General features: G+C 41.3%; 1 protein-coding gene and 1 long non-coding RNA gene across 3 annotated transcripts in view; both read left to right on the forward strand.

Moving 5' to 3' along the window:
• Positions 1-7,533, forward strand: part of RABGAP1 (RAB GTPase activating protein 1) — a 60,049-nt gene extending 52,516 nt beyond the window's left edge. The window contains exons 21-26 of the mRNA XM_042830871.1: positions 164-274; positions 2,815-2,919; positions 3,386-3,469; positions 4,234-4,305; positions 4,802-4,999; positions 5,784-7,533. Of these exons, the coding sequence (XP_042686805.1) occupies positions 164-274; positions 2,815-2,919; positions 3,386-3,469; positions 4,234-4,305; positions 4,802-4,999; positions 5,784-5,906 (693 nt within the window). The 3' untranslated portion in view covers positions 5,907-7,533. The remainder of the gene's footprint in view (positions 1-163; positions 275-2,814; positions 2,920-3,385; positions 3,470-4,233; positions 4,306-4,801; positions 5,000-5,783) is intronic.
• A 1,576-nt stretch (positions 7,534-9,109) lies between these two features.
• The window catches only part of LOC122166829, a 59,415-nt gene continuing 42,092 nt past the window's right edge, over positions 9,110-26,432 (forward strand). Inside the window, exons 1-2 of one of the 2 annotated variants that reach the window (XR_006170889.1) lie at positions 9,110-9,213; positions 20,688-20,799. This is a non-coding gene — a long non-coding RNA (uncharacterized LOC122166829). Of the gene's footprint in view, positions 9,214-10,106; positions 10,211-20,687; positions 20,800-26,432 lie in introns of those variants that run through there. The other variant, XR_006170890.1, reaches the window with a different exon arrangement.

Consider the following 26,432-nt stretch of genomic DNA (forward strand, 5'->3'; position numbering starts at 1 on the left):
ACTGTATGGGTAGCAGCTCTTGTTCTCATTGAATGTCATGCAGGTGGAGTTGACTTTCAGTGTTTGAGATGTAAGCTGGACATTTGCAGTCAGGCACAGAGTGCTGTGTTTTATAGATAAACGCATAGCAAAACCTTTTTCTTGTCTTTCTGTCTGCCCATAGCGTGAGAACCGGCGTCTACAAGAAGCAAACATGAGGCTTGAGCAAGAAAATGATGACCTTGCACACGAACTGGTGACCAGCAAGATTGCTCTGCGGAAGGATTTAGACAATGTAAGATGTTTTTATGCTCTGTAGTGGAGACAAAGTACTGGGGCTAATTTCTAGTGGCTCCTCTCACTGTAGGTATCACTGAGTATTTTCATACTTTGTAATGTTTAATTTTCTGCTGATGGGGTGATAAATCCCATATTCTTTGTTCCTTGAAGAATGTATTTTCACTTGTGTCTTGCCTCCAGGGTTAGGGATTGCCTTTGGTTTTTTTTATGAGACTACTGGGCTTCTTGTAGTCCTGTCAGGACAACAGGTTGAGCAGATGCAGGTCGTCACATTACGTGGAGTGGAGAAGCACCAGTACAGGGTGTCTGATATGCTGCAAAATGTGGAACAGTTGATATGGGTGGGTTAGGATTCTTTGCTCCATGCCCGTACTGCAGAACATTGATATATAGACCTGTGTCAGATACCCACAGGAAACAGGACCAGCATCTGAAATATGGAATCTTCTGAAAAGCATTCAGCCTGGTCAGAGAAGAGAGGTTCTAAGCCTGGACTTGATTAGTTACTTTCTTCTCTATGTTCTTTCTATATTGAAAGAAAGTATAGCAGGAGCTAAGTCAAGTCTTCAAATTGTTACAAAAATACCAGCATGGATTCTGTATTCTGTTTTTCTTCAACTGGTATTCAGATGAGTATGAGCTCACAGAAGACAGGCTTTTGGTACCTAATAAATTTGAAATTCTGAGTCTGTCTGGCTCTCAGTAGGATCAGATCCTCAGATACCTATTAGGCAATTCTAGAAAAGGGTTTGGCTTGTTGAAATCTGCCCACATGAACTCATCATTGGTTGTTTTCCATATCAGCAGAGCTCTCAGAAAGAGGTTTCAGGTTTACTTTTTTGTAGTGATTTTTTTTTAAGCTTGCTCTGCATTCCCTTCATTACACAGTGATGTCTTGGAGATTTTTTTAGGATATGCTTTTCACGCTATGTGCAAAGGCACTGGCATTTGTAATGCACCTGATAGGCTGGGCCACATTTAGTCCATCTGCTTGGGGAGATGAGGAAAAAAGTTCAAGTCCTTACGTTTGCTGTTCTCATTGTGTGCCAAGATAAGGGTGCTTTTGAAATCTGAAAGAAAAATAACTTTAAAAATCATGTTGTGCAGGAGTTGACAGGCTTAAAAATGTTTCAGCTTATCTGCTTCCAGAGAACACAAGGTTTCCCATGGTCTCCTGGAAGCTGGCTGTTGGAAACATACTCCTTGTAAATGGTGATGCTAATGGATGAAGTTGCTTTTAATGAAGTTTGTTTTATGACTTTCAGGTTTGTTACATCGACTGCTCTATAATGTTAAAAATGAGTGAAACATAGAAGTATGCTCCATGTGGGGCTTTCAAAAAGCATTCTTATGTTCACTTCCTATTACCTGTGCTTTTTCACTCTGTTGGAGATAGCTCATGGAAGGCTGTGCAGGATGCCCACTGGTTGCTCTCAGAAGGTGGACTGCAGCAAAAAACCAAACCAAACCAAAACAAAGTAGTGCAGAAGTTTTTGTATCTGTTACTAACTGTTGTTTGGGGCTGCTTTAGCCCATATAAACCAGTTGTGCTTTTATTCCTTTAAATAGAGAGCTAAGAGAGAAAAAAACTGAGTAAGTCTTTGAGATACACCGGTGGATATGTAACACTCATGCCTTCAAAGGTGGTAAACGATGTTGGTAGCATTCAGGTTATCCCCCAGGAGGAGATAGGTAGGTTTGATCCTATGTTGGAACCCTGATTCATTCTTCTAATTGGAAGCTGCAATGGTAAGTTTCATTCTACTGGCCAGATGTCCTGAAAGAAAAGTACCAAAGGAGATTGCTTGTACACCTTTTCTAATAATTTCATAGTGTCTCTGAAATCTTGCAGCCTAAAAGATCAAAGCAAAGCATTTGGAAATACGAGAATTTCCTTAATAACCTTTGCACTAGACCAGAAAATAGGCTTCATTTTTCTGCTATTGCTAGAGTCCCATATCCCAGTTTCCTTTAGCTTTAAAACAGCTTAAAAACCATGTATAATGAAAAGATGTTCTCTTTGCCTTTGCCATCTGTTTTAAAGGATCAGCAGGACTTTAAGGGACTAAAATTCACTGTTTGATTTTCTTCCTTTGAAGGGAAATGGTACAGCTACTTTCTGAACATTCTATATATCAGTTGAGTTATTGATCTATTTTTATGTTGAATTCATACACCTATTGGGAAGTACTGAGTTGCTGTGTGTTAGACAGGACAAGCTGTCTTACTTTGCAAAGCAGCTTATGAACAGCCCAAGATTTTACAGCTATGCACATTGATTCTTAAAAAAAAAAAAAACAACAAAAAAAAGTAGTAAGAAAAGATTGTGTGCTTTCTGGTGGGACATTCTTTTCTTAAAAGAGGAATCTGACCTAACATTACTTTTATTAGCAACAAGAAGAGACTTCTTTTAATAAGAATGAGAGGACAGTGTTCTTGGCTGTGTCCTGCTGGAGTTTCCACCCATTGCTGCCAACCAGCATCCGCACAACAAGGAAGCTTCTCTTCAGTGCTGTGCTTTGCTCTGTGTTCCAGGCAGAGGAAAAGGCAGATGCTCTGAATAAGGAACTGCTAATGACCAAGCAGAAATTGATTGATGCAGAAGAAGAAAAGAGGCGCCTGGAAGAAGAATCAGCTCAGGTTAGGGGCACTTCTGTCATTTTCAGATTTCTGTGCAGTGCAGATATGGGAAAAAAAAGTGACAAGTGTAGGAAGAGCTTAATGTTCTAAGTCCTGCTTGTGCCTCCTCTGTAGTGTAAAGAGCGTCAGCAAAACAGAATTCTTTCCTGTCAGGTGCTTCACAGGATAGTGAATTTTTTACTTGAAATTGTGAAGGCACAGACTGTGCCAGAGATTGCTGCACAAAGAGGCAGGACAGAACTTCAGCTGTCAGTACATTTAATACTTCCTTCTCTAAACTAGTCAATTTTCTAGCAAAGAGAGCCACCGAAGTCCAGCTTTTCCCTGTTTGCACACAGCTGAGATAGACCTTTGTTCCCTGGAGAGTCTTGCTATGTGCAAAAGGTATTGAGGTTAAGGACAAGGAGGAAGTACCATATGCTTGTTTCTCAGATTGTACAAATATATAAACTTTTTTTTTCCACAGCTGAAGGAAATGTGTCGTAGGGAACTAGATAAAGCTGAGTCAGAGATCAAAAAGAACAGCTCTATAATTGGTGACTACAAACAGGTAAGCACAACTTCATGATTACATGTTCTGCAGTCAAATTGCAATCTCAGGCATCCTAGGAGATTTGTGTCATTCCTTTGAGGAGACATTTTAGCTATTTTAAGCAGGAAGCTGGCACTTGTATTTGCTGAGATCATGATGGCCAGCTCTGTTTACTCTTAACACAGGTGTTGATAGATCACCAGTTTCACGGCCTCAGTGACAGCCCAACATTGTTCATATGGGCTCTTGTATATCTCAATTTTACTTCATTGCAAAGCTTTCCCATCTTCAGTTCTTCCATCAGATGGTAATTGCATGTAACAAGAGAGAAAGATGCCTCTTTCATTTTAGAGATTTTACTTTGGAATTCAAGCACCTGATCATCAGGTATCAAAGGACTAAACTGATGAGTCTTTTTAATGGAAACTTTCACAATGTTCTTAAGTCACACGGGACTTGAGGAACTGACTCCAAAAAACAAACAAACAAAAAACACTGCTACTTTTGGGGTTGTGGCTGGTGCCTTTGTCCCAGAGGACTCATGCTTTCCCTAACCATTTTGGATTCTTTTAGCAAGACCAAACTTATGTGACCACTTCCTATGGACATAGAAGAATATGTATAGAATGACACAACTTAATGTAGTATCCCAATTTTCCTATTTTCTCAGAGCCATAAAACTGTCCATGTTAATACTCCTGTAGCATTTATTTATGCTTTAGCATTCATCTGGGATAAAAATTACCTTTCTAAATAGTCTGGTACATAACTTTGCTTTTCAGATTTGTTCCCAGCTGAGTGAGCGACTGGAAAAGCAACAAACAGCAAATAAGGCTGAAATTGAAAAAATACGGGTAAGAGAACAGATAGGATCAGTCTACAACATTTAAATCTCTTAGCAAAATCATAACAGAAAGCACATAATTAGTCATCGCAAAAATGATGGTTGAAAGAGCATTCCTTCATGACTTACAGTTTTGGAAAGATTGTAGGAGGGATGGCTGGTGTTCATCTCTCCCTTGTTATATTGCCTACATTCTCATGCTAGGCAGTAATATGTTTTAATTGTTCTGAGGGGGTCTCATTTTCTTCTGGAGGAGATTTTTTTGGCTGTCTTTTACACAGCCCGTTATCTGAGCCAGGCAGTCTTACCAAAAGTACAGCAGTGTTTCTAGAGTCCACAGACCTGGGGGTGGCCGGAGCTCCTGCATGGCTGTGCTCCCTGGCAGTTCAGAGTTTGCAGATCATTAGCAGTCCCTCTCACATGGTGCTGTGCTGCCAGAGCAGAGGCACGGAAAGGCTGTGCTCAGCACTCTGGTACAGGCATTCACAATCAGGTATTTACTCCAGCAAAAAGTGGATGACTGCGAACACTGCCGGGAGTTCTTCAATAAAGAAGGCCGTGTGAAGGTTGCAAGCTCAGCCAAGGATGGTTCGGATGATGACACGGACGAGGAGAAGGAAACGCTGAAAAACCAGCTGAGGGAGATGGAGCTTGAGCTGGCCCAGACCAAACTGCAGCTTGTGGAAGCAGAATGTAAAATACAGGTAATACTTTGGGGTTCATTCTACAGTGTATGTGGTGTGTCTGCATCCCTAGAAAAGTGTGTTTGTTTTAGAGAGTTTGGAACAGATCCTGTTGGTTGAAACTGTAACTTGCTGTTTCCTGTCTGACTTACTTAACCATCCCTGGGTCTGAAACTTAGTGTATGCAGATAAAATAATTCAAATTACATGAACTGTATTTACCAACCAGCTCCTTACAGCTTCCAGACATCTGCGTGGCTGCAGTGCAGAACTTACTGATATTCTGCAACTTCCTGGAAGAAATCCAAATTCTGACAAAGGACTGAATCATGCAGTTCTTTATCTCACAATCAACATTAAACGAACAGCTAACATGTGACAAATGTTAGACATGTTTCTTAAAACATGACTGGAAAGCACTCCAGGTACTTGAGGTATTTATGGAAAATATGACAATGTTGTTCTTGTAGCCCAAAAATGCAATGTCAGTGCTTCTCCCCAGAAAAGTTAGTTTGGAGGAAGTCCACTTCCTTTGGGAATACCTCCTTCTCAGATAGGAAAGAATTAAAGACCTTGCATGTACTAAAGGAAGCTGAATGTTTCACTGAGGGCAATGACACAGGCTTGCTTTGGAGTTTGAAGCTTTTTTCTACTTTTTTCTTTCATCGCCTGTTGTGCTCCTTTCAATTTAAGACTCACTTCTGTGATAGCAAAGAAATTGTAGATGTCCTACAGCCTTCTTAGTTCAACTCCTGTTGTGCTGTGAATACATACCAAGTTATAGAAATCACTCTTCTGTTTGCAGGATTTGGAACACCATTTGGGTCTGGCATTGAATGAAGTACAAGCTGCAAAGAAAACATGGTTCAACAGAACAATAAGCTCTATAAAGACAGTGACTGGAGTCCAAGGGAAAGAGACTTGTTGAAATGCAGTTCTGTCAAACACACCTTCTTAACACAACACCTTTTGTTGCCTTCCTTGGCCAGATGTTTAATTCTGTGACACGAGAGGACCAGAATGTAAATACAATAGAAATACAGCATGTCGGGATTTCAATAGGTCAGTGATAAAAAGGATGGAAACACAAAAATGGCTTTATTGCTAGACATGGGATCTTCATACTACTGATATTTAACAGGTGATGTAGCTAGATTGAAGCTCTTCAGAGAAACACTCCATTCTGCGGTCTGGCTGGAGGCTTTTCACAGACTAGGTACGAGAACTTACCAAACCCTAATTGTTAAGTTTACATACGATAGGTTTTTTTACAGTTATAACCTTTTTTAATATTTTATTTGAAAGGAAAAGTGTCACTAAAGGAATTATAAAAAAAAAAAAGAGGAAAAAAAAAAAAGAAAAACAAAGCAAAAAAAGAAGAAAAAAAAGACAACTACCAAGAACTACATCAGTGCCAGAAAGCAGTCCCCAGAGGTAGGATATAGAGAGTAGGAGGAGAAGTTTTGTGTTTGAATGGGGATGATTTCAGCATTCCTGTCAGCGCAGCCCCACTTTGTTTCAGTTAGACGCAGCATCCATCTCTGTGTTTGGCATTTCTTTCTGTTACTAATCAATTCTATGCAACTCTGAGCTTTTTTTTTTTTTTTTTTTTGTATTTGCCAAACAAATTTGCAACCTGAGGTTCAGGGCCTTGGCTGAATGCTAGACGAGAATAATCAGAATTCTTGGCGAAGTTCTGCTTCACTTCTGTGTCATATTGTTTGATCCACATATCAACAGCGTTAAAATCCCCAGCTAACAAGGACTGCTCATGTGGATGGTCTGACATTTAATTGAGTCTTTTTGTTTGTTTTTTGTCACTTTTTTTTTTGTTCTGTTCTTCCGTTGTTTTTACCCGCCTGTAGCAGGCCTTCTGTGAAGCTCTGAGAAAGCTTCCAGGATTTAGTTTTGCACATAGGTATGAATGGGACAAAGAAACAATAAACTGAGATATATATGAGGCAAAAATCACTGCGTGAGTGTAGCTGCGAGCATCTATAGCTGTCCAACTGGCTTCCCTGGTAACGCGTTCAGAGGTTGTGTAGGTCATTTTCCATGCTCGATGCAGTTGCACTAATAGGTGCTAAACATGCTTGGATTGCTTATTCTTTGGATTGTCTGAGTTCTCACCAGAAAGCTGTAGAATGGAGTTTTGCACCTTGTATTTTTTTTTTTTTTTTTTTAATTTATAATGGTTTGTGTTATGCTGAAGTATCTATTGCATCAGTGGATAAATTTCGTGTGCAGTGTGAGTATAAGCTGGTAACAATAAGAGGCACTGGTTTGTATATAAAGATATTTGGTTTATTTTGTATTTCTACCTTTTTCTTGTTTACTGTACTAATGCTAGCTAATGTACTCTGTAACTACAGAATAGAACATGCTATGTCCAAGCTTTTTTTCCTTAACTGCATACATTATCTCTATTGTTTAATACCAAAAACAAAACAAAACTTGTAACTCCATCAATATGAAATGCGTGGACATTGTGGTAGCATAGTTGCAGTGTGTATACTTTATGAATTGAAATATAAACAAGTAAAATTGTATAACTACTTCCTTGTTTCATTTCATTTTAACAAATCCATTAAATATTTTGCAATACAAAACCAATTCTCTTCCTAAAATAGAAGCGTTAGGATCTGCAAGCTTCTGTCAGACCAAAACTATATTTGTGCTGCAAAGGACTTTGCTAAAAAAGACTTCATATTCTTGGTGTTGCCAACATTGCTTTATATAATAAAATGTAGGTTTTGCTTTGAAAAAAGAAACTGCTAAAATGACCTTGTGCAGCTTGAGGCTTGTGACTCAGTATTTCTCAAATATGTCCAATTTAGAACATTTTTTTCCATGACCCTCCAAATTCCGCTTGGATCCGCAAAATAAACGCAGCCTAGCTCTACTTATCATCATCAGTAACATAGATTCTGTGGGGTGAAGTGTCATTCACGTCATCTTCACTAGAAGCTTGTAGTCACAGCTGAACTGGGTTTAGCTGTGCAACTGGATGAATGCACTAATTGGGTCACAGTGCAGATCAGGCTCCCCCAACTGTGTGTGTTCTGCAAAGAGATAACAAGGAGTAAAAATGTATTTTTGTCACCAAAGTGACTAAAGGTGACTCTGAAAGCAGCCTTACTCTGGGAGGCTGTTATCATGCTGTCATTTTTCTACCCATACTTTTCCTGTAAGAGAATGGCATTATAAGGTTTTGTGTCGTTTTTACTGCTTTGTCTTTCACAGACTGGTGCACCTTGGTAATTCCAGCTCTGCAGTTTCTCAATAATCACAACTTCTGGAGAAAGTTTGAAGGTGAATAAAGGCAAGATGGGAGGGGGAGAAGCAACCAAAGCAGTTCATTTGTCCATTTGTCTTTCCCAAAGGGAGTGGGAAATTGTGTGTGCTTTCCACTTTGCCCCAGAACCGTGCTGCTTAAAAGAAGGAAAAGTTGCTTTGTTCCACTAAGTAAACATTGCCTCAAAACTGTGCGCTGCGTATAGTCATCATTTCAGTGTGGTGGTGGAACAAACATAACAAAAAGCTTTATAACATTTTCTAAGAAATATTTTGTAGTCAGTTTCCAGTTGTGGATTATTTTAGATATCTTTCTGAAAGACATTACTCATAAATAAATATTACCAGCATAGTTCAACTCTGACTCCATCTAAGGTATCTGCAACTAAGAAAAACAGATCGTCTGCTGAGAGGCATGTCTTTTGAAGCTCAATTACCCGTGAAATATAAGGAAGCAGATCATTTTTAAGATGAGAAAGATGAATTTACAGGTACTCAAGCCTTTGAATGAGCAAGGTGGGAAAAAAAAACAACACAAATCACATTGACTCAAAGTTGCTATAGGCAGGAGTATATCACAGATCTGTAAGCAAAGAAGAATGAGTTTGTTAGCATTTTTTGCTGTAATAAGATGTTATCTCCTGTACTTAATTATCTCTCTGTTCACATATGCTCTCAGCTGGTTTTGTGCAGTGAACCCCAAATGAATGCCACACTGCCTGCTGAAGCTTATATATCTTTCTGAAGAGCCTGGTGTGCTCTGGGCTGCTGCTTGCGAATGCTTTGTGCTGGATCGCTGAGGTCCCGGGCTCTCTGGCACTGATCCTCTATGGTTACAATCTCCTTTTAGTTTCTGAGATTTTCCTTCTTGGTTGTGCAGGGTCTTCGGATGGAAGCGAATGTTCCAGCTCTATCAAAAACTTCACCTTTAAGTGTTGCTGGTAAGCCTTCCTGCAATTTATGTAACCACCTCCTTGACTTTTTTTAGCTGCCCTTCTTATCCGTGGCAGTAATATAAAGTTCCTGCTATCAAGAGGAGGATTTTGTTCCATCTGTTCAGCAGTTTGGCTCACACTCATCCAGCCTAACTTTAGACACTTCAGAAGGGGCCTTTCTGGAGGGCTTAATGGGATGGCATGGCTCGGTGTGCTGAGGGCATAGGGCTGTGCTGGGCTGTGCCTGAGCGAGGGGAGTAACATGCACTGCCTGCCTGGAGGTCCTTAAATGAAATAATAAAATGAGGCATCAGTTTACACAGCAAGGATTGTTTTCTGGTTTAGATTGCCCTCCTTTTTCACTGTGCAGTACTGTCTTCATTACCCAAGACCCCCGAAGATTCTGCATACAAAACCCTTTAGGATTTTACCAGATTTTACAGCTATGTGTCCATGCTGAGTTGGAGGAATGAGGATTTGGTTTTGCTGCCTTTCTGCATGCTAATGAAACAAAGCACTAATCGTGTGCTCCTGCACTCCAGGTTTTGTGAGGGCACGCGGCTGCAGCCCGTTCACAGCGCTGGGGACACGCGCACTGTGCGAGCAATGCGCGACTGCTGCTAAGGGAGCGTGGAGTATTTGCTGCCTGGCTAGGCGTAATGTTGACAGTCGAGGGTTTTCTTGCAGTGGCGCTGGGTCTTGCAGAAGACAAGATAAACAGAACTGAACCGACTTAAAGATTTCACACACGGCAGACTTCTGTGATCAAGTGACTTATGGAGGGACTGCGAGGGCCCCAGCCTCTACGCTGCCACGCGGGAACGGCATGGCGCTTCGCTTCCGCCCAAGGAGCGGGGGCGGTGCCCGCGCGTCGCACAGCGCTTTCTGATAGGTCGATGCGCTGATTGGCGGCAGAAGCAGCCAGTGAGAGGCAGTGGCTCGTGGCGAAGCGTCGGCTATGGAACACTCTGACGGCGCCATGTTGTTAGCAGGAGGCTATGCGGTGAGCCGAGGGGCTGCGAAGGAGGGCGGCAGGCCGGGAAGCAGCTGGGTCCGCACTGTGGGAGGGTGGAGCTGAGGGTTGGTGCAATGAAGGGCGGTGCACTGCTAGGAGTTGCTGGGCCAGCCCGGGAGCTGAGGTGAGCGGCGGCCTTTGAGCGCGTTTGTTGTGCCCGCGAGTCTCATCCCCAAATGGCGCCGGTGGTGGCCGTGGAGCCCCTCAGCAGGCAGCGCTCCGTGACCTTCCCTGTCATTGCGGCGCTAAGTGCTGGTGAACGGAGAGCACCGGTGTGTGGGAAAACAGCAGAGGCTTGCAAGAAGGTATTAGTTGCTGCGGAGTGAAGTACCTTCTATCCAGAATATCTATACTTCTGTCTTAACTGGTTTTCACATTGCTTTGTCCTTGTGCCTGCTCTCTGCAGACAGTGCTTTGGGCCCTTAGGCCTGAGGAAGGTGGTGGGCCCCACTCCGGCTGCTGGGAGCCGTGGTTGTGCCACCATGTCGGGTAGGGTCAGGTTTGCTCCTTTCTTGCACGAGCTGAGAGGTGAAATGAGGAGTGGAAAGCTTGGCAATAGGATGTGAGAACTGATGAAGCACCGTGCACACAAACTGCTTGATTTGCAGTGTGATGGATGGCTGCCTGCACGGGGAGACCTGCACAAGGAGGGGCAGCGCCAGCACTCCTGGCGCCTCCTCCCTGGTAGAGGTTCTGCTGTGCCAGCTGTGTTCTGTTGTAAAGGAGGCTGGAATCATGAAAAATGCACTCCTGTTGGTCTTGGAATTGTTGACATAATGTTTGTATGGACAAAGCTGTTTCTGTGCAGAAGCTAATTTTATATAGAAAGAAAATTTGTAGCCTGTGTGTTTATCACCTAATGCATAAGAATGCATTATACGTGGGGTGAAAACTACTGTAAATAGAAGTTCTCTGATTTCTAACCTGGAGGTAATGGGAGGAGAATGTGATTTATCAGATCTCCTCTTGAGAACCGCAGCAGAGTGCTAACCAATTCTGTGAAATTATTTTTGTTTTTAATGGAGCAATTATATCACGAGATTTGCCCCAAATTGGCATAGATTAAATGACTGCAGATGGTTCTGTAGAAATCCTGGACCATGCAAGACTTCTAAAGAGCAACGTTAAATAACAAGATTTGTAACAGAAATAAGCTTTGTAAAATTATCGTTTAATGCTAAATTAAAAGTTCTCCATACTTGCAGGGAGCTACAATCTGTTTTTACAGAATTCAGCAATTAAGCAATTCGGGCAGTGAACGGATCTGTCAGGATGCCAAACAGCATCCAGCCAGAGATGCAGATTTCAAGGTAATGCTTCTGCTTGTGCTGCTTTATCCTTACAGCACATGTTATCGAGTCATATTAATTCTGCGTACATCAGAGAAGAAGTAAAGAAGGAAAATTAAAGCTCAGGTACTTACGCTGTACTTATTTTTTTTTTTTTGTTTCCCTTAGAACACTCAGATCTGCGCTGAGTTTTGTTTCTCTAATGATTAACTCCACAAGTCCTAAGCCTTAAGCGTTACTGAAAAGCACGCTCTGTGATGAACGTGTTTTCTATCTTAAACTGTTCAGGGTGCAGATTTACAGTGTGATAGAACGGATGTAATGATTAGACTGCACCAAAAGGTCCTTCTCACCTGCTCGTTCCTGCTGGCATTCTGGTGACAACACTTGCACCAGGCATACCAATGCTAGCGTAAGAGAGGGGATGAAATTACAGCCTGCCTGATGATGAGTTGTTATGGAATCAAATCCTCAGTCTGCAGCAGCAGAGACAGAGTTTTTATGTGTGCTTAGGCTCTTCTCATTCCAGTTGGATTAATGCAAGCATCTTAAAATGATTTTGCAGTTAAGACGTTGTGGAGAACTATTCTTGCAAGACTTCTTTTTGCTGTAGTTAAGGCTCTTCTGTGAACTACTTAAACTGTAATGTGCCAGGAGCTTGATGTTCTGTAAGTAGGTGATCCAGAAAAGGTGCTGGCAGGTCTTAGCACAAATGCTAGGAGATGTGCTGCTAGGAGACGGGAGTACCATAGGCTCTGTCCTAAAAAGCACTCTGAGCTAGATGTACCCTACTCGTGACAATGCTTCACTCTGAACCAAACGCGGGTTCTAGATACGCTTTGTTATTATGTGTGCATGGTTTTCCCTTTCATTGGGGTGGAAGAAAGAGGAGCATATCCTGGTGTTCTGGATAGATATTCTCTTTCAGATGCAGATGCCAGCATCAGAGCATTTTGCTCTCAAATACAAGTTGTTGTAGGCTATTAGAATAATGACTTCATCGATGTGCTAGCAGTTGGTTCTTTCGAAATGAATAGGGGTTAGTTCAGACCAGCTCTAAAAATGAGTAACATCTGCTTCACTGATGTTGCTTGGTCCAGGCTGGGCAGTGCTTCGAGGAGCTGTGCTACTGGCGAGGCCGTGGCTGCCATAGGCTGTGGGAGGGGATCAGGGGCAGAGCTGCCACAGGCAAGAACCAACTGCACTGGTACAGCTGGGCCAGGAAGATGTGTTGGTGCTGGAAAATGGCTTTCAGCATGCAGACCCTTCTCAGTAAGTTTTATAGACATTGCTTATTTGAATGAACTGTTGAAATCGTTAAGCCTGGAGATTTCTGAGGAATCTGAGGATACTAGATGCCCAGCGTTAGCAAAGACCTCTCATTTCCTTTTAGTAAATCCAACTGCAGTCTGTGAAGTACATGAAGCAGCTAGCAGAGTAAGATGCTCCATGTTTTTCTCCTGTGGGCTTTTGTTCTGGAAGTTGTGTTATGCCCTTGTATGAAAAGATCTGAAAGGACAAAACAAAATCAGACTGAAGTATATATGAAATCAATCTGCGGGATGTATTTGTAGTACAGCTTGAACTTGGCTTAGAGTACTGATATGTTTTTCTGTTATTCTCTTGCTTTAATAATGCTGCTTGAGATAGGCATACCAAACTACAGCAGAAGTGTATCATGGTGATTTTTTTTCAGAATATGATTTAAAAAAAAACTTTAAATTTTGCTTATTTAAAAAATTAGGGCAAAGTATTTTTTTTTAATCGCTTTTACTGGTAAGTTACAGTTGCTGTGATGTGGCCAAAAATTGTTTGCTTTACCATGATCCTGCAGTATGGGCCTTCTGCGTGCAGAGGAGCCCTGTACATGACTGTTTCCAGAGGTGTAACAATTCAGAGTACAGTTTGCTTTACAGAAATGAACACACTGTTTTTGTTCTGACGTTGCAAACATCTTCCTCGATCGACAGCTTGTATGGCAAATGTATTTCAGAAAGGTTCTATAGTGCTTCAGATAGAATCGCAGCCACTGTGGACTCACAGATGCCAGAAGGTGCAGAAGTGATGAGATTTGCAGGCTGCCAGATAGGAAGCAGAAGCCCTCATCATGCAGAGTGTACAGTTGGTGTAAAAGTATGAATACATCAAAGCAATGTGTTTAAACTCCCTGCTGTGAGCATCTGTTAATGCATAGAGTTGTCTGTGATCCAGCATAGAGCTGTGTTAATAGATGAACTTTGGGAGGTGACACTGTAGTGACTCTGATGAGATTTTCTAATCTGTGAGGCCAGTTTATCCGATAGAATAGGGATAGAAATAGGATAGAAAGGAATAGGAGAAAAAAATTGTGCCGTTTTAAATCAAATTCTGTGCATGAGGAAAAAAGTAGTAAAATACTGAGACTGAGAGCTGTGTCGCTATCAGCTTTCACAGTGTGACCAAAGTGTGTGTTTTGTTTTGTTTTTTTTTTTAATCAATCCTTTTAGAAAACTGTAGAAAACCATTGTGGTTTTGGCACAGTTCTTGGCTGACAAGAAAGGGAAGTGAATTAATGCCTTCTGTGCCCTGAAGGCCTGTGTTAGTTTAAAGAAGTGGTTTTAAAGTAATTTAATAATGATGCACCAGAGCAAATGGATGGGAAGGAGGAGGAGGAAGGCTGGCTGCTTACAGTGTACATCTGAGTTCTCTGCCTACCCAGGACAGAGGACCGCAGCATAATTCCCTCTAGCATGGAGGGGGAGGGATGGTGTTTCTAAGAGAAGATGATTGTGCATTGCCCTGAAGGGTTTTCTGCATGGGATGTGAAAAGCCCAGTGTGCCATAGGGGCTGTGGAAGCCTGAGCCAGACTTCTCTGAATTATGAATGAAGTGGCTGCTGCTAGCACAGACATGAACACAGACTCTAGAGCTGCTGTGTGCCTGCAGCATTACAGTAACAGACTGGTTTTAGATTTCAGCAGCTATTCAGCAGCCTCATCTCTGAGCTCATTTTAATGTCTCTAGAAGAGTTGGGACGGAGTGGGGCCAGTAATGATGTAAGTGGGAAGCTCTTCCATTTTTGTCCAATTTTCCTTCATTTGTTCTCAGTGAGATCCATTTAAAATACTTCAATTCAGTTTATTTGTCAACTTTCATTTGAACACAGCTTTTTTTTCCTAGTCTGAGTGTTTTGTTATTGTTTTGTTATTTTTGCAGGGAGGGTGTTGTCTTTCACTGTGTAATTCTTACTTTGTTCCAATAATAAAAGAAGTCAGTCGGTAGTCCCAGACAACCCCGAACGGTCCCTGTGCCCTTTGTGTACATAGCATGCAAGGTGAGAGAATAAGCAGAGTGTAAGATATCCTGAGATAGCTGCTCAGACATGCAGTCCAGTCTTGGCGGCCCAATTCCTTTGGGCTTCTGTCAGGTGTTGTAAACAGATGCCTCCTGTGAGGGACTCAGCTATTTGCAGACAAAATTTACGGAACAGGGGATTGGAATAATGGCAGAGAATCTGTGCAGCTCTATTTTCTGTACAGGGCAGCATGAGCTGGGAGGGATAGATCTTTATTTTTTACTTCGTGCTGTCAGTGGCATGGTTTATGGAGCGTGGTGCTTTCTGCCTTCAAGTGCAAAGCTCTTAAGTAAGAGCCGCCACCCCACAGTCAGATAGAGCACAGCCAGGGCTCTGCCCTCACTCCTACTGAGATGAGTGAATGAGATCTGCCAGCTGTAGCTCCTGACTTTCACTATCAGAGCACCTTTCTTCTCAGACTGCATGGAAATGGGCCCTCGGAGTCAGTTTGGAGCAGTTTCCTGCCGGTTCCAATGGTACTCAACATCACAGCTGCCTTTAACAGATCTGCAGTTGCGATCTGTTTGTCATTCATGAGAAAAGGGAACTGACGCCTGGATAAGCCAAGCCACGTCAATAAATTAAGAGGCAGTAGGGCATGGAATTTAGATTGTTTGGTGTTGGTGTTCATTGAAAAGTGAAACTAGAGCTAGCTGTGTGAATTTCTGGGCAGGCTTGGAGATGCATCAGGTCACGTACAGTGACAAGCTGGCTTGTTCCTTCATGGCTGTCAAACAAATCCTTTATTAGAGTTTTCTTTGTATCATATGCCGGTTTTTAAAGTAGTGCTGATGGCAGCAAGGTAAGCTGGACTTCTTGCTTGTTCAGTAGCTGGTTGCTTCTGCAGGGATCCCTTCAGTGCTGTGCCAGCAAAAGACAGGCCTGGTGCAGTCAAGCAGCTGTGGGAATGGCTTGAGCCTGGGGAGGGCTATTCCTCTTAGAGAGCTCACTGCTTGCCTTCAGCTGCAGGCATTGAGTGTTGGAACAATAAAGCACTATGGTGAGAAAAAGTATATGGACTGAAGTGGTTGTGTGGTTTGTTTTGGCAGGGGGTGGATGGAACAGTAGTGATACAAGGGGTTAAACTAGCAGCCTCCCTGTAGCTGCCTTGACCAGCAATGTCAGGCCAAGGAGTGAGGAAAGAGAGCTATACTCTCCTTTATAGATCTAGAATCGGCATCATATAACTCATGCCATGTGCCACTCTCTGATCTACCCCATGTTTCGTTCCTGTGATGCCACAGGGCATCGGCTTGCTGCTGGAGCACACCCAGTGCATTTCATTAGCTGGCACTGAGCAGCAGTTGAAGGGCTGTCAGTCTGCTCAGCACCTCTGAGATGCTAATCCTGAGGTAGCTTTCTGAATGACCTCTTAATAAGCTAGCTAACGCTGTGTGTACATAGGTAGAGTATTACGGCAGTATGTAGGGTAAAATGGACCTCTGTTTCAGCCAACTGTTAATGGGGTTTTCTTCACTGACTACAGCCGGTTCTTCTTTGGATCATACCTTCTAAGTATTTGATGGAGCTGCCTTGCAAAGGAAACATGGTCTAGGCAGTTCTGGTACAGAGGTTCGTTCCCTCAGTAGCTCCTATGTGCCCAGCTGAGCTGTTGGCCTCACAACTGCAGGCTCAGCTGGCTGCACGCTGCTTTGCATAGTGCAGAGGTCACACACCACTTCTTATTTCCATTGGTATATATGCTAGGCTGTGGCTTTCCAGATCATTTTATTAAGAGCACTCATGACTGAAGTCAGCTCCTAACCCTTTTTAAACCTCTTCAGAGTTGATCTCCTTTGAATTGGATTAATAATCTGTGCAGTCAGATTTGAAAAGTTGAATTAAGGACCAGAAAAAAGCACTTAGAAGATAAGGGCTTCTGATAAAATGGCTAGTGTTAGTTTCTAGGATAAAAGCATGTTCTGTAACTCCAGGCAACTGGACATGTGTGTTCCAGGAAGCTGTGAGTTGTAGCCTCGAAGAAACAACAGCAATCATGTGGTTTTCCTGGGATCCTGTTGTGCCCTCAGAGGCTCTGGACAAAGAAGAGGCCTGGGTTTGCTTCAGACCGCAGAGGGCAAACTGGGACTCCAGGAATTTAGTGTTCTAGGAAATAGAATGAAGGGATGGGGGTGGAATAGAATAAAAGTTTGTGAGAGGTTTTTTTTTTTTTTTTTTTTTTTTTTTTTTTTTTTTTTTTTTAAATTCTCGAATTTACCTTTTAAGAAAACAGACATCGTATTTTAGCGATCAACGAAATGCTAGAAAATGTCCAGCTTTTTATTCTGAAGGAAAACTTCCATTTCTGGCCAGTATTTTCACAGTCTTCTCAGTCTTGTGTTACTGCTCTCATCAGCTGTCGCACCCCCAGCAGAATTTGTGTGCAGCAGCCCTTGCACAATATCTGTGCCTCAGCATGCATATGCAGACCTTTCTCCCCTATGTTTTATTCAGTTGCAGCCTTTGTGCAGGAGGGCATTCTGCTCCTTACGCTGTAAACATGCTTTAAGTTTCCATCACCCAAAATGCAGCTTTGCTAAATAGCCACCTGGTAAGACTGCAGCCTGGGAAACCTGTGTTAACCTTTTGCTGTGCCTGTTACCTGACTGAAACAGGACAGACGTATGGCTTCCCAGGCTTCAAAAAACCTTAAAGCCAGTTTCCTCACTGCAAACAAAAATAAAATTAAAGAACCCAAATAAGTAGTAAGGACATAATTTTTGTTTACAGAGATATAAGCCTTTATTGTATGCTATTGAAAGCAAGTGGGACATGGCTATGGTTTTATATACAGAGAAGTCTGTGGCGTTGGGTTACAATCAGTGGCGAATGAATTAAGATTACAGTGCAAATACAGGTGTTGTGTACAGTTTATAACAGTGGCTGGCATGTAAACCACAACACAGAAGTCAAATGAAGCCAAATGTACCGGGTACAGCATCACGTGAGGAAGCAACTCAGTATCCCAAGAGCATTCCATTTACTTTACATTTGCAGGTTTTTTTAGCTAGTGAGTAGATCTAGCTCACTTCATTGAGATTTCTCCTGGTTCGTAAATTACCTGTTGTAAGATCACTGGGCTCTCTTGTACTTTGTTTGGAAGTTTATTTCTGAGTAACTTCTTTTGAGAGACTTACTGGGAAGAAAGATGGAACTGTCCACCATATGTACATACTTCTGCAATTTGGTGATATTATTTAGATAGTTCAAAGGCCTTATTTTCTTTTATTCAGTGCTGTAAGTAATTTAGTGTAAAAATAAACATTCTGTCCTCTGTGGATAAATAAGTCCATCTGGTGGCTGCAGGTCAGCCCTCTCAACTGGTGAAAGAGATTTATAAAAATAGACCTTTGCTTTAGTGTTTACTATGCTGACCCACAAAGGAAAAGTGAAATTCATTCAAGTCTAGAAACAGAAATACAGTACAAGTGATTTATAGAATTGCATTCCTTCCCTCTGCAAGCTTGCTGAGCATGAAACACTGCTCCAAAGCCCTGCCTCGGTCTTTTCCTGGTCCTGGAGTAACTGTCATTAGAAAAGTAACATCATACTGCATTGCCAGATCACCTGTCTTCCTTGCAGTATGCACCCTCTTAGCAGAGATCTGCCCTCAGATGACTGTTTAAAAATTCTTCAGATGGTGGTGGTGGTAGTTTGGGCTACACAGGGAGAAATTTTAGCCCAAATTAACAGCAGTTGTTTGAATTGATTCGAGTGGTGGTGATTTTTGGTGGAAGCTCAACCTTTTTTTTTTAACTATTATTTTTAAGTTTGTAAGTTGAATGTGGAAGACAGCAGCCTTTCCTCAAAGTCATCTTCCCATAGATACCACATATTTTTGGCAGTACAGGTTTCATGCTCAACTTTGCCACTAAGACCTGGGCAGGACTTTAGAAAGTGTGCAGCCCACGGAGATTTGCTCCACTGCATGTAGCACTTTTGAGAATTACCCCCACAGCAGTGTTGCTCTCTTAGAAGTGCAAGTGTCACACAAGGTTCTGAGACAGCTGGAGGACAGGTGACATTCTGCAGTAGAAGTAGTAGTTAAGCACCAGTCGTTGGCCCCTGCAGAGGCTCAAGAGGAGAACAGAATTGCTTTGTAGAGAGCTCATCAACCTAAAAAGCTTAGTCAGTTTGATCAATAAATATTGATTTAGGGTTAGGATCAGAAATAAGATGCTGTACTTTGGAATTGGAAGACAGAGACAACTTCCTTTATTTTCTGTCCAAAGGAGACTGCCTTTAAAACATTCATCCTTAAAGGCTTTTGTGATATCTGATACATAACTCACACGTCTGAATGTACCTGTACCTTTTTTCAGGGAAGAATAAGTGCACGAGCGGACAAAACTTCAAGGCTTCTTCTGGGTTGTTATTTTTTAAACATCTGTTGTGTGTTCTGTTGGCCCTGAAGGCATATTTACCCACTCTTAAATGATGCAGCATTGCCCAGAGAATGGCTCTGTATAGTAGAACATGCTCTCAGCAGTATAAGCTCAATTTTGTTCCAGTACATTTCTGTGTAATTATGTGTTGTTGGAGAACTACACTTGACTTTATCCCATTACTTTGAGCAGGGAACTAGCGATGCTAGTTTGAAAACACAAGAAATAATCTATACAGTGAATTAGAAGTTTCATAATTCATATCACTAAATTTCTGAAAGCTGTACTACTCTGAATATCAATGTTCTGCAGCCCACAGCTATTCTGCTTCGAGCATTATCACTCTGCAATTGCTTATAAACAGCCCTTTGTGGGAATAATGAAAGAATAATACTCTGTGCTGAGTTTTACTTGTTCAGTTTGCAGGATGCTCTTGCAGAACTGTAAGTTATACGAGAAGTGCAGGAATACACACATTTCTGTATGCATAGATCATTAAATTATAACAGTACCAGTAGTAAAGCAAACCTGCCAAGATGCTCTGTTCCTCTTAATTAAGTTTGATCTATTTGTGCCTGCTGACTTAAGATGCAGTTAGTGTCCACTGCTGAGATGACAAAGTACCCTGAGTAGCTTTGTGATGGTTATGCTTACAGAAGCTTGTGCTTTTCTAAGAACATAGAAACGAGCACAAATAAATAAGTACATCTAGTTATTTCCATAGAACACTATTAATCAACTTATTCACAGCAGCTTTGAAGCGCCAAGGTAAAACTTACCTTCTGCTCTACTCCCTTACAGATTAGTGTTATAATTAAACTTGCTGTTAGCTTAATGTAAGTGGACAGAGTTTCAAAACAGCTTTCATGGTAAGATGAACCTACTTTGTCATAGTTATACCAGTATTAGTGATCTGAAATTCATACATTACAACTGTAGTTCTGGAAGCAGTATCTGCTTTCCTTTGTTACCATTCTGTTCTGTGCAAGAGCAAATTGTCTAGAATATTGTACAAATAAGTTGCTAGGATTCCCATACTAGTGTACTGCATGGAACAGTCTCCCCATCTGGATTGGGTTCCATTGGCAAATAGAATTTGTTCACTGGATTTCTCCTGTTTCTCCACATCCTCTTTTCATTACCTGCTTATTTACAGAAGTGGAAAAAAAATATAGTCTGCTGCAGCAGCTTTTAGCTTGTGACATGGGTAGCTTAAGCCTCTTACCTAATTTCTTGCAAACTATAGGAAAAAAACCCAATACTGCCTCCCATTGCTCTTTGTTTATTAAGGCTGCTGATTTACCATAGTAGACAAACCTCCTTTTTTTACTGTAGACTGGTATTTATGGCTTTGGAAAAGGCAGTTCATCTTTCCACCAACTTGCTGTCTGTTATACTTAATGTCCTCAAACTGGAACGTTCTACCTTCATTTTTTCCTTCTCTCTCTCTCTCTCAGTGCATTCTATCAGGACCAGGTGTGTTCAGCAAGCAAACGTGTTCAAGTAGAAGCTGCACTGCACCTTGTAAACTGCAAAGTGGCTTATGGTAACTGGAACTTCTAGATTCAGGTAAGAGGCAGGAATTAGGCATTAAGTCCATATGCTATTTTGGACTTACTTTTTAATTTATTGCAACTCTTAACTCATCTCGGCTCCCCTGTTCCAGTGGATGATTACATTCAATTAATGTCCTTTAGAATTAGTGTGATTTGTCATAGTAGAGATCAGAGTCTAGAGATTTTGAGAAACATGCAGTGCTGGGCAGCTGAATTACATTTTCATTTTTGTTTACACAGCACAGAAGAGATTGTACCTTTATCTTCCTGCCACAAAACTTTCAAGTTGGAAATTGGATACCTTCTGTCTCAATCTATGGCTAACATTTTTATATGCTCTTTAAATTCTTCAGCTCCAATTTATCAATGGATTATTAATTAAACATGCAAGAGAACTCTCCCACTGAAACTTCAGTTGTTGCTACAGTTCCTGTAGGCTAGTTCAGTAACATCATTAAAGTTCCCTTAACCACTAAACTACCTCTTGTACAGCATATTTAACAGTAGAGTACAAAGAGTTAAGGCACCAAATACATAACAAAACAACATACAAAATAAGAAATTTGCTTTTGAGCTGCACATCTTCACTTACCACTTCGGATCATTCAGCTCCTCTTAAGCGTCAAGGTAAGTATTTGGCCTGAATGTTTCATTTAGCCACATGAACTGGAGACAAAACACTGAATTGAATCTTACACTGAAGTGAATTTTTCTCTCACAAAACTCAGAACAACTTTTGCTAAGGCATTCAAATGCCTGTGTGGTGTCAGCTAGGTCTAGCAGAAAGAACACCCTCTTCTGAAAAACCCCAGTCTGCAGGCGCAAGGCTGTGTGCGTCCCATCATGTTTCTGTATTACCTGTTACCTGGCTTACCACTTGCACACAACAGATGAATCACTACCATTTCTGTGAGTACAGTGGGAAACGGCAAGGTATTTCAGGGTACTAAAGAGCCTGCACATAAATAGGCATGGATTTAGACGACAAATTATTAAGCTAAAGAGACATAATTACGGGGCTGAGAAACAAATCACAGAATGGTTTGGTTTAGAAGATCATGTTAAGATCATGTAGTTCCATCCCCCTGCCATAGACAGGAACACCTCCTAGGGATCCCTGTGGATCCTCTGGGGGCATCCACAGCCTCACTAGGCAACCTGTTCCAGTGTCTCACCACCCTCCCAGTAAAGAATTTCTTCCAGCTTTATAATCAGCTTTATGATGAGAATTCTCTTAATGTCAAACAATTACTAGTTTAAATGGTTAACATTCTAAAGAAAATATGAATGAAAGCTGCTTCATAACCCATAAGCACTGGGTACTGAGTTTCTTCAGTGAATCCTCTAAAATGACTTTAACAGAATTTCTGCCTTACAGTAAGGATCAGTTTAACAGCAAATCAGATCTGTTAAAACAGAGCAGTGAAACCAGTGAGTTGTTAGACAGACTGTCTCGTACTGTAGATAGTGCATGCAACTGTGATACACCTTTGCTTCACTTTGAACAAGTCAGTAAAGTATCTCATTTTTCAGTACTGTTTTTTTTCCTTTTTTTTTGTTTTTCCCCAACAGGAAGCTTGCAAGGGTTTGTGTCCCAAACATTCAGTTACTGCTTCTTCACACAGTACAGCTGCACTGAATGGAATTTCTCAGTGAATCCAGCAGAGAGCTTATTTTCTTTTTTTTTTTTTTTTTTGGCAAATGAAGGGTACCGGTCTGCTTTCCAGCTGAGAACAGCAATCTGAACATAACTCATTCAGAACATATCTCGTCATGTATCCAAAAGAATCCAATCCTTGTAGAGTTCCTATGCTGTTTCACAGAGCCTGAGGAAGTAGAAGCCTTTTCTGTGAGCTGCTTCTGTGATTTGGAACTCACTTGAGGGTGGGAGGAAGTTTTTTCTCTTTATTAATTAAAATGCATCTGTCTAAAGAGAATTTAGCTAAATGCACTAAGTAATAATGCACAATTATTGCATGTTAGCCTGTGGAGCAAAGGAGGCAAAGAGAAACTTAGAATCTTGTCTAAGACTGAAGTGCTGTTTGCTATTTGTTTATAAGTTCAGGGATCTCCACTAGACTGTGATGATCCACTGGTTCTTAAAGTACAAATGCAGAAGTATAAAGGAAGCAAGGACAGTGTGTTTCTATGCTATTTCTGTCAGAGATCGCTGACTGAAAATACCGAGGCATACAGACTGGTTTTCTGAGGACATGGCTGGACTGGATCAAGGATGGCACACTAAAGCTGCTTGCGTTTATGAGTTTTTGAATTGCAGGGGATTGATGTCCCACAGTTGAACACCTCCAGCCTGGAGATCTCTTCCCCAGGCCACCTGTAAAGTTTCCATGCCACTCCTCTTTCTACCTGGTAACACAAGAAACTCAGGGTGGGGAAGTTTTGCTTCGCAGTCCAATTAAAGGAAAAACACACAAATAATTTTGGAATTGGATAAGATGCACTTTAAATCTTTTTTCCTGCCAGAAGGCAAGTGTTATTAAAGAAAGATCAAAGATATTAGAATAGTTGTCACAGATGTTTGCATGAGTAGAAATAGTCCCTCAGCAAATGGATGACTTTCTAGGAAAACTTGCTTCCCTGGAACTCTTTGTATGCCAATTAAAAGCATTCAAGAATCTAGAAACATATACAGACAAGAATCAGTTATTTACAGGGATGTTAGAAGGAAATTTGGAAGAGGTAGGCACAAAAAACAGTAGCAAGGGTATTTAAGTAAGTGCAATGAAAGTTATGGCAGCAGGGTCAGCAGATCCATGACACATTCAGCAGGATCCATGACAATTGCTGAATCATTTTATTAACTCACATTGGCTACATGACAACAAATTAGACAGATCAGGAACCACCTACCCAGGCACTAAATTGTCGTTGTGAGAGTTGGACTGTGTACAGTGTCCAACAGAAACTGCTTGGGCAACAGAGGCTGCACATTACACAGACTCTTCATGGGTAGAGGCTGGCCTCCCTCCATCTGTGTGGCTCAGTGCCCAGGAATAAGGTCACTGTGGTCCAACTCCTGAATGTGCGCTTAAGGAAGTCAGCAAGCCCTGGCAGAGGGAGGACATGGTGGCAGGAAGCATCGTGCACCATGCTTTCACCTGGCCAAGTGCTTTCACTGTTACTCAGTTCTGGTTCTGTAACGTACAAGCTTTCAAGCACAGGATGGTGATGGAATAGATCTCAAAAGGTTTATGCAGATTTTGATATAGTGTTTGTATGATGTACAGGTAAAACACTTGCTCAAGATGGCAGTGCACTTCCCAGTCATTCCAGTTTGAAAGCCATCTCCAGACAGAAAATGCCTGTAGAAATCTGACATGGCTGGCAAAGCAGGATTTAAGTTTCCTTGCAAAAAATATATAATTCCTTCAAAATACAGAGTTTCATATCTGGGTAAATTGACAAGCGTTCCAGCTGCCACTCACTCATTAGGAAGGAAAATGGTGAAGAATGGTTAGCAGTGTACAGGATCTAGGGATTTTCATAGGTGAAGACTGCTGTCATGCATGGGTAACTCAGCAGGCTGGTTATACTCTTCTCTCTCATGCAGCTCCATGAAATCCAAATTGTTATAAAGGCAAAGTAAGTACCTGCATGATTACAGGTTTGTACTCAAGAGCAGCTAAAGGCAAATAAATTTTAACAATGGAAGAGTCTGCATTTTAATCTCTCAATTCTGTAAATAGCTTTACTTCTCTCAGTGTCAACCAACCAGGCCACTCAAGCTCACATTATTCTTCTGAAGTCAGTGTAAATGCTGCTTATGCTCCTTATAATGCTGTAAATGCTCCAATCCAGACTGCACAGGCCAGTTTTTCATTGTAAAGTTCTGGTTTCTTTTAATCCTTTGAGTGCCAGACATCATCTCCCAAAATACACACTGTTAGCATCTGGTTAGCTAAAACTAGAGTTAAGGTGGGAAGTGAATGGATCTTTCCCAAATGTCCTATTGATATGTAGGAGTTGAAAGGTACTTTTCAGAATTCTTTTTTTTTTCATGAATCAGAATTTCAAACTATAACATTTTTTGCTTCACAGACACGTTCCTACAAATTGACAAAGATAGCAGCTACACAGAGCACATGGAACCAGTTTCCACATTTTACTGCTGGGTGTATCTAGAAAGACACAGCTCAGTAACCATCAAATAGCAGACCTCAGGCTCACAGAAAAGGCACTTCAAACATGCTCCCGTGAGATGTCTTTTAAAAAGGCAATGAGCAAGTATTTATGCAAAAGAAAGCAGATTCTATTTCTGCCTTGGAGTAACAGTGGTTGTTACAAAATCGATCGAGCAGCTGTTATCCAGTTTACTCATCAAATAATAGCCTGGCATTTCAGTTAAGTTAAAAGTTACTCTTAGAATTTAGTCCATAACTATTCTCTCAAATGCTCATGCAGTAGGCATGTTTGGAACTCACGAGTGACACTTCAGCACATGAATGTTTTGCTCAAGTTCCACCATCAATAGCTGAGGTTCCTGGGCTGTCTTACCAGCCATTTCAAATGGCTTAAAAAAAACAAACAGATGTAAGAGTGCAGTATGTATTTCAACATCAGGAAATGTCATCCATCCTACTGAGAAAGGGTGCAGCAAAGCCATGAGGACAAATTTTGGAGGTATCTACAGCTTTATGAGCAAAAACATACCAAAGAAATTCAGTATCTTTTCAGTGAACAAAAGGAGAAGATCCAAGAAAGTGAAGATTCCAAGCAAAGTAGTAAGGGCAGAATGCTTAGGGTAAAGCAGTAATGACAGAAAAATGTGGATGTTCACAGGCAAAACAATGCTGATGGAAAGCGATGCACAGAAATGAAGCTGCCAAATACAGGCCACAAAAGAGAGATCAAAGTAGTTAGCAAGACATCTCATTATTCAGTTCTTGAACTGGACAGATGACTGCTTGTCAGACTGTAAGCATTCTGATTTAAACCTAGGAAAGGAATACTCAAGAGAAGTTCATTATAATGCACCATAACATTGCCTTGAAGCATATACAATACCAGAGGAAGCAGAGCAGCCTGCTGCTCCACGATCAGGATTGCTTAGCCTGACAAGCTGAAAGAATGAACTGAATTTTAAATGAGCTTCAGACCAAGCCCTGCGTTTGCACCTTGAAGGTAACAGAAGATGAAAATCTGCACCACCAAATAGGAAGCACATCCTGATGGCTCATCAGTTGCACCTGCAAATGTAATCAAATGGCTGTGTGCTTTAACAGGCAAGTCATGGTAAAGTTCCTTAAGTTCATTTCCTCCAGTGCAAGCACATAGGCCACTTGCAAGGTCAAGTTTCCACCAACATTAGCTAAACTAACAAAATTTGACAGCTATTTTTCTACATCAGCCTATGAATTTTACCCAGACATATCCTCGATTATGGAGAACCTACATATGCAGTTATTTACCGAGTTTGATGTTTTCAATTTTGAAATGAAATACAGTTTGTTTTTGGCATTATATTTTGATGCAAAATAACAAGCTTTGGGTCTGATTTACTACTACATATTTCATGCCAAGTATTTTTCTGATTTTGTACCAGTATGAACTGTGATCAGTCAGGGCTATTTAATGCTTTCATCTCTGAAATGAGACCCTAAAATGTTAATACATCACCCCACTCCC

The sequence above is a fragment of the Centrocercus urophasianus genome, unplaced genomic scaffold (assembly GCF_019232065.1).
Source record: "Centrocercus urophasianus isolate 14NV4802_14NV808 unplaced genomic scaffold, USGS_Curo_1.0 seq_34, whole genome shotgun sequence".
In the NCBI taxonomy this organism is placed as follows: Eukaryota; Metazoa; Chordata; class Aves; order Galliformes; family Phasianidae; genus Centrocercus; species Centrocercus urophasianus.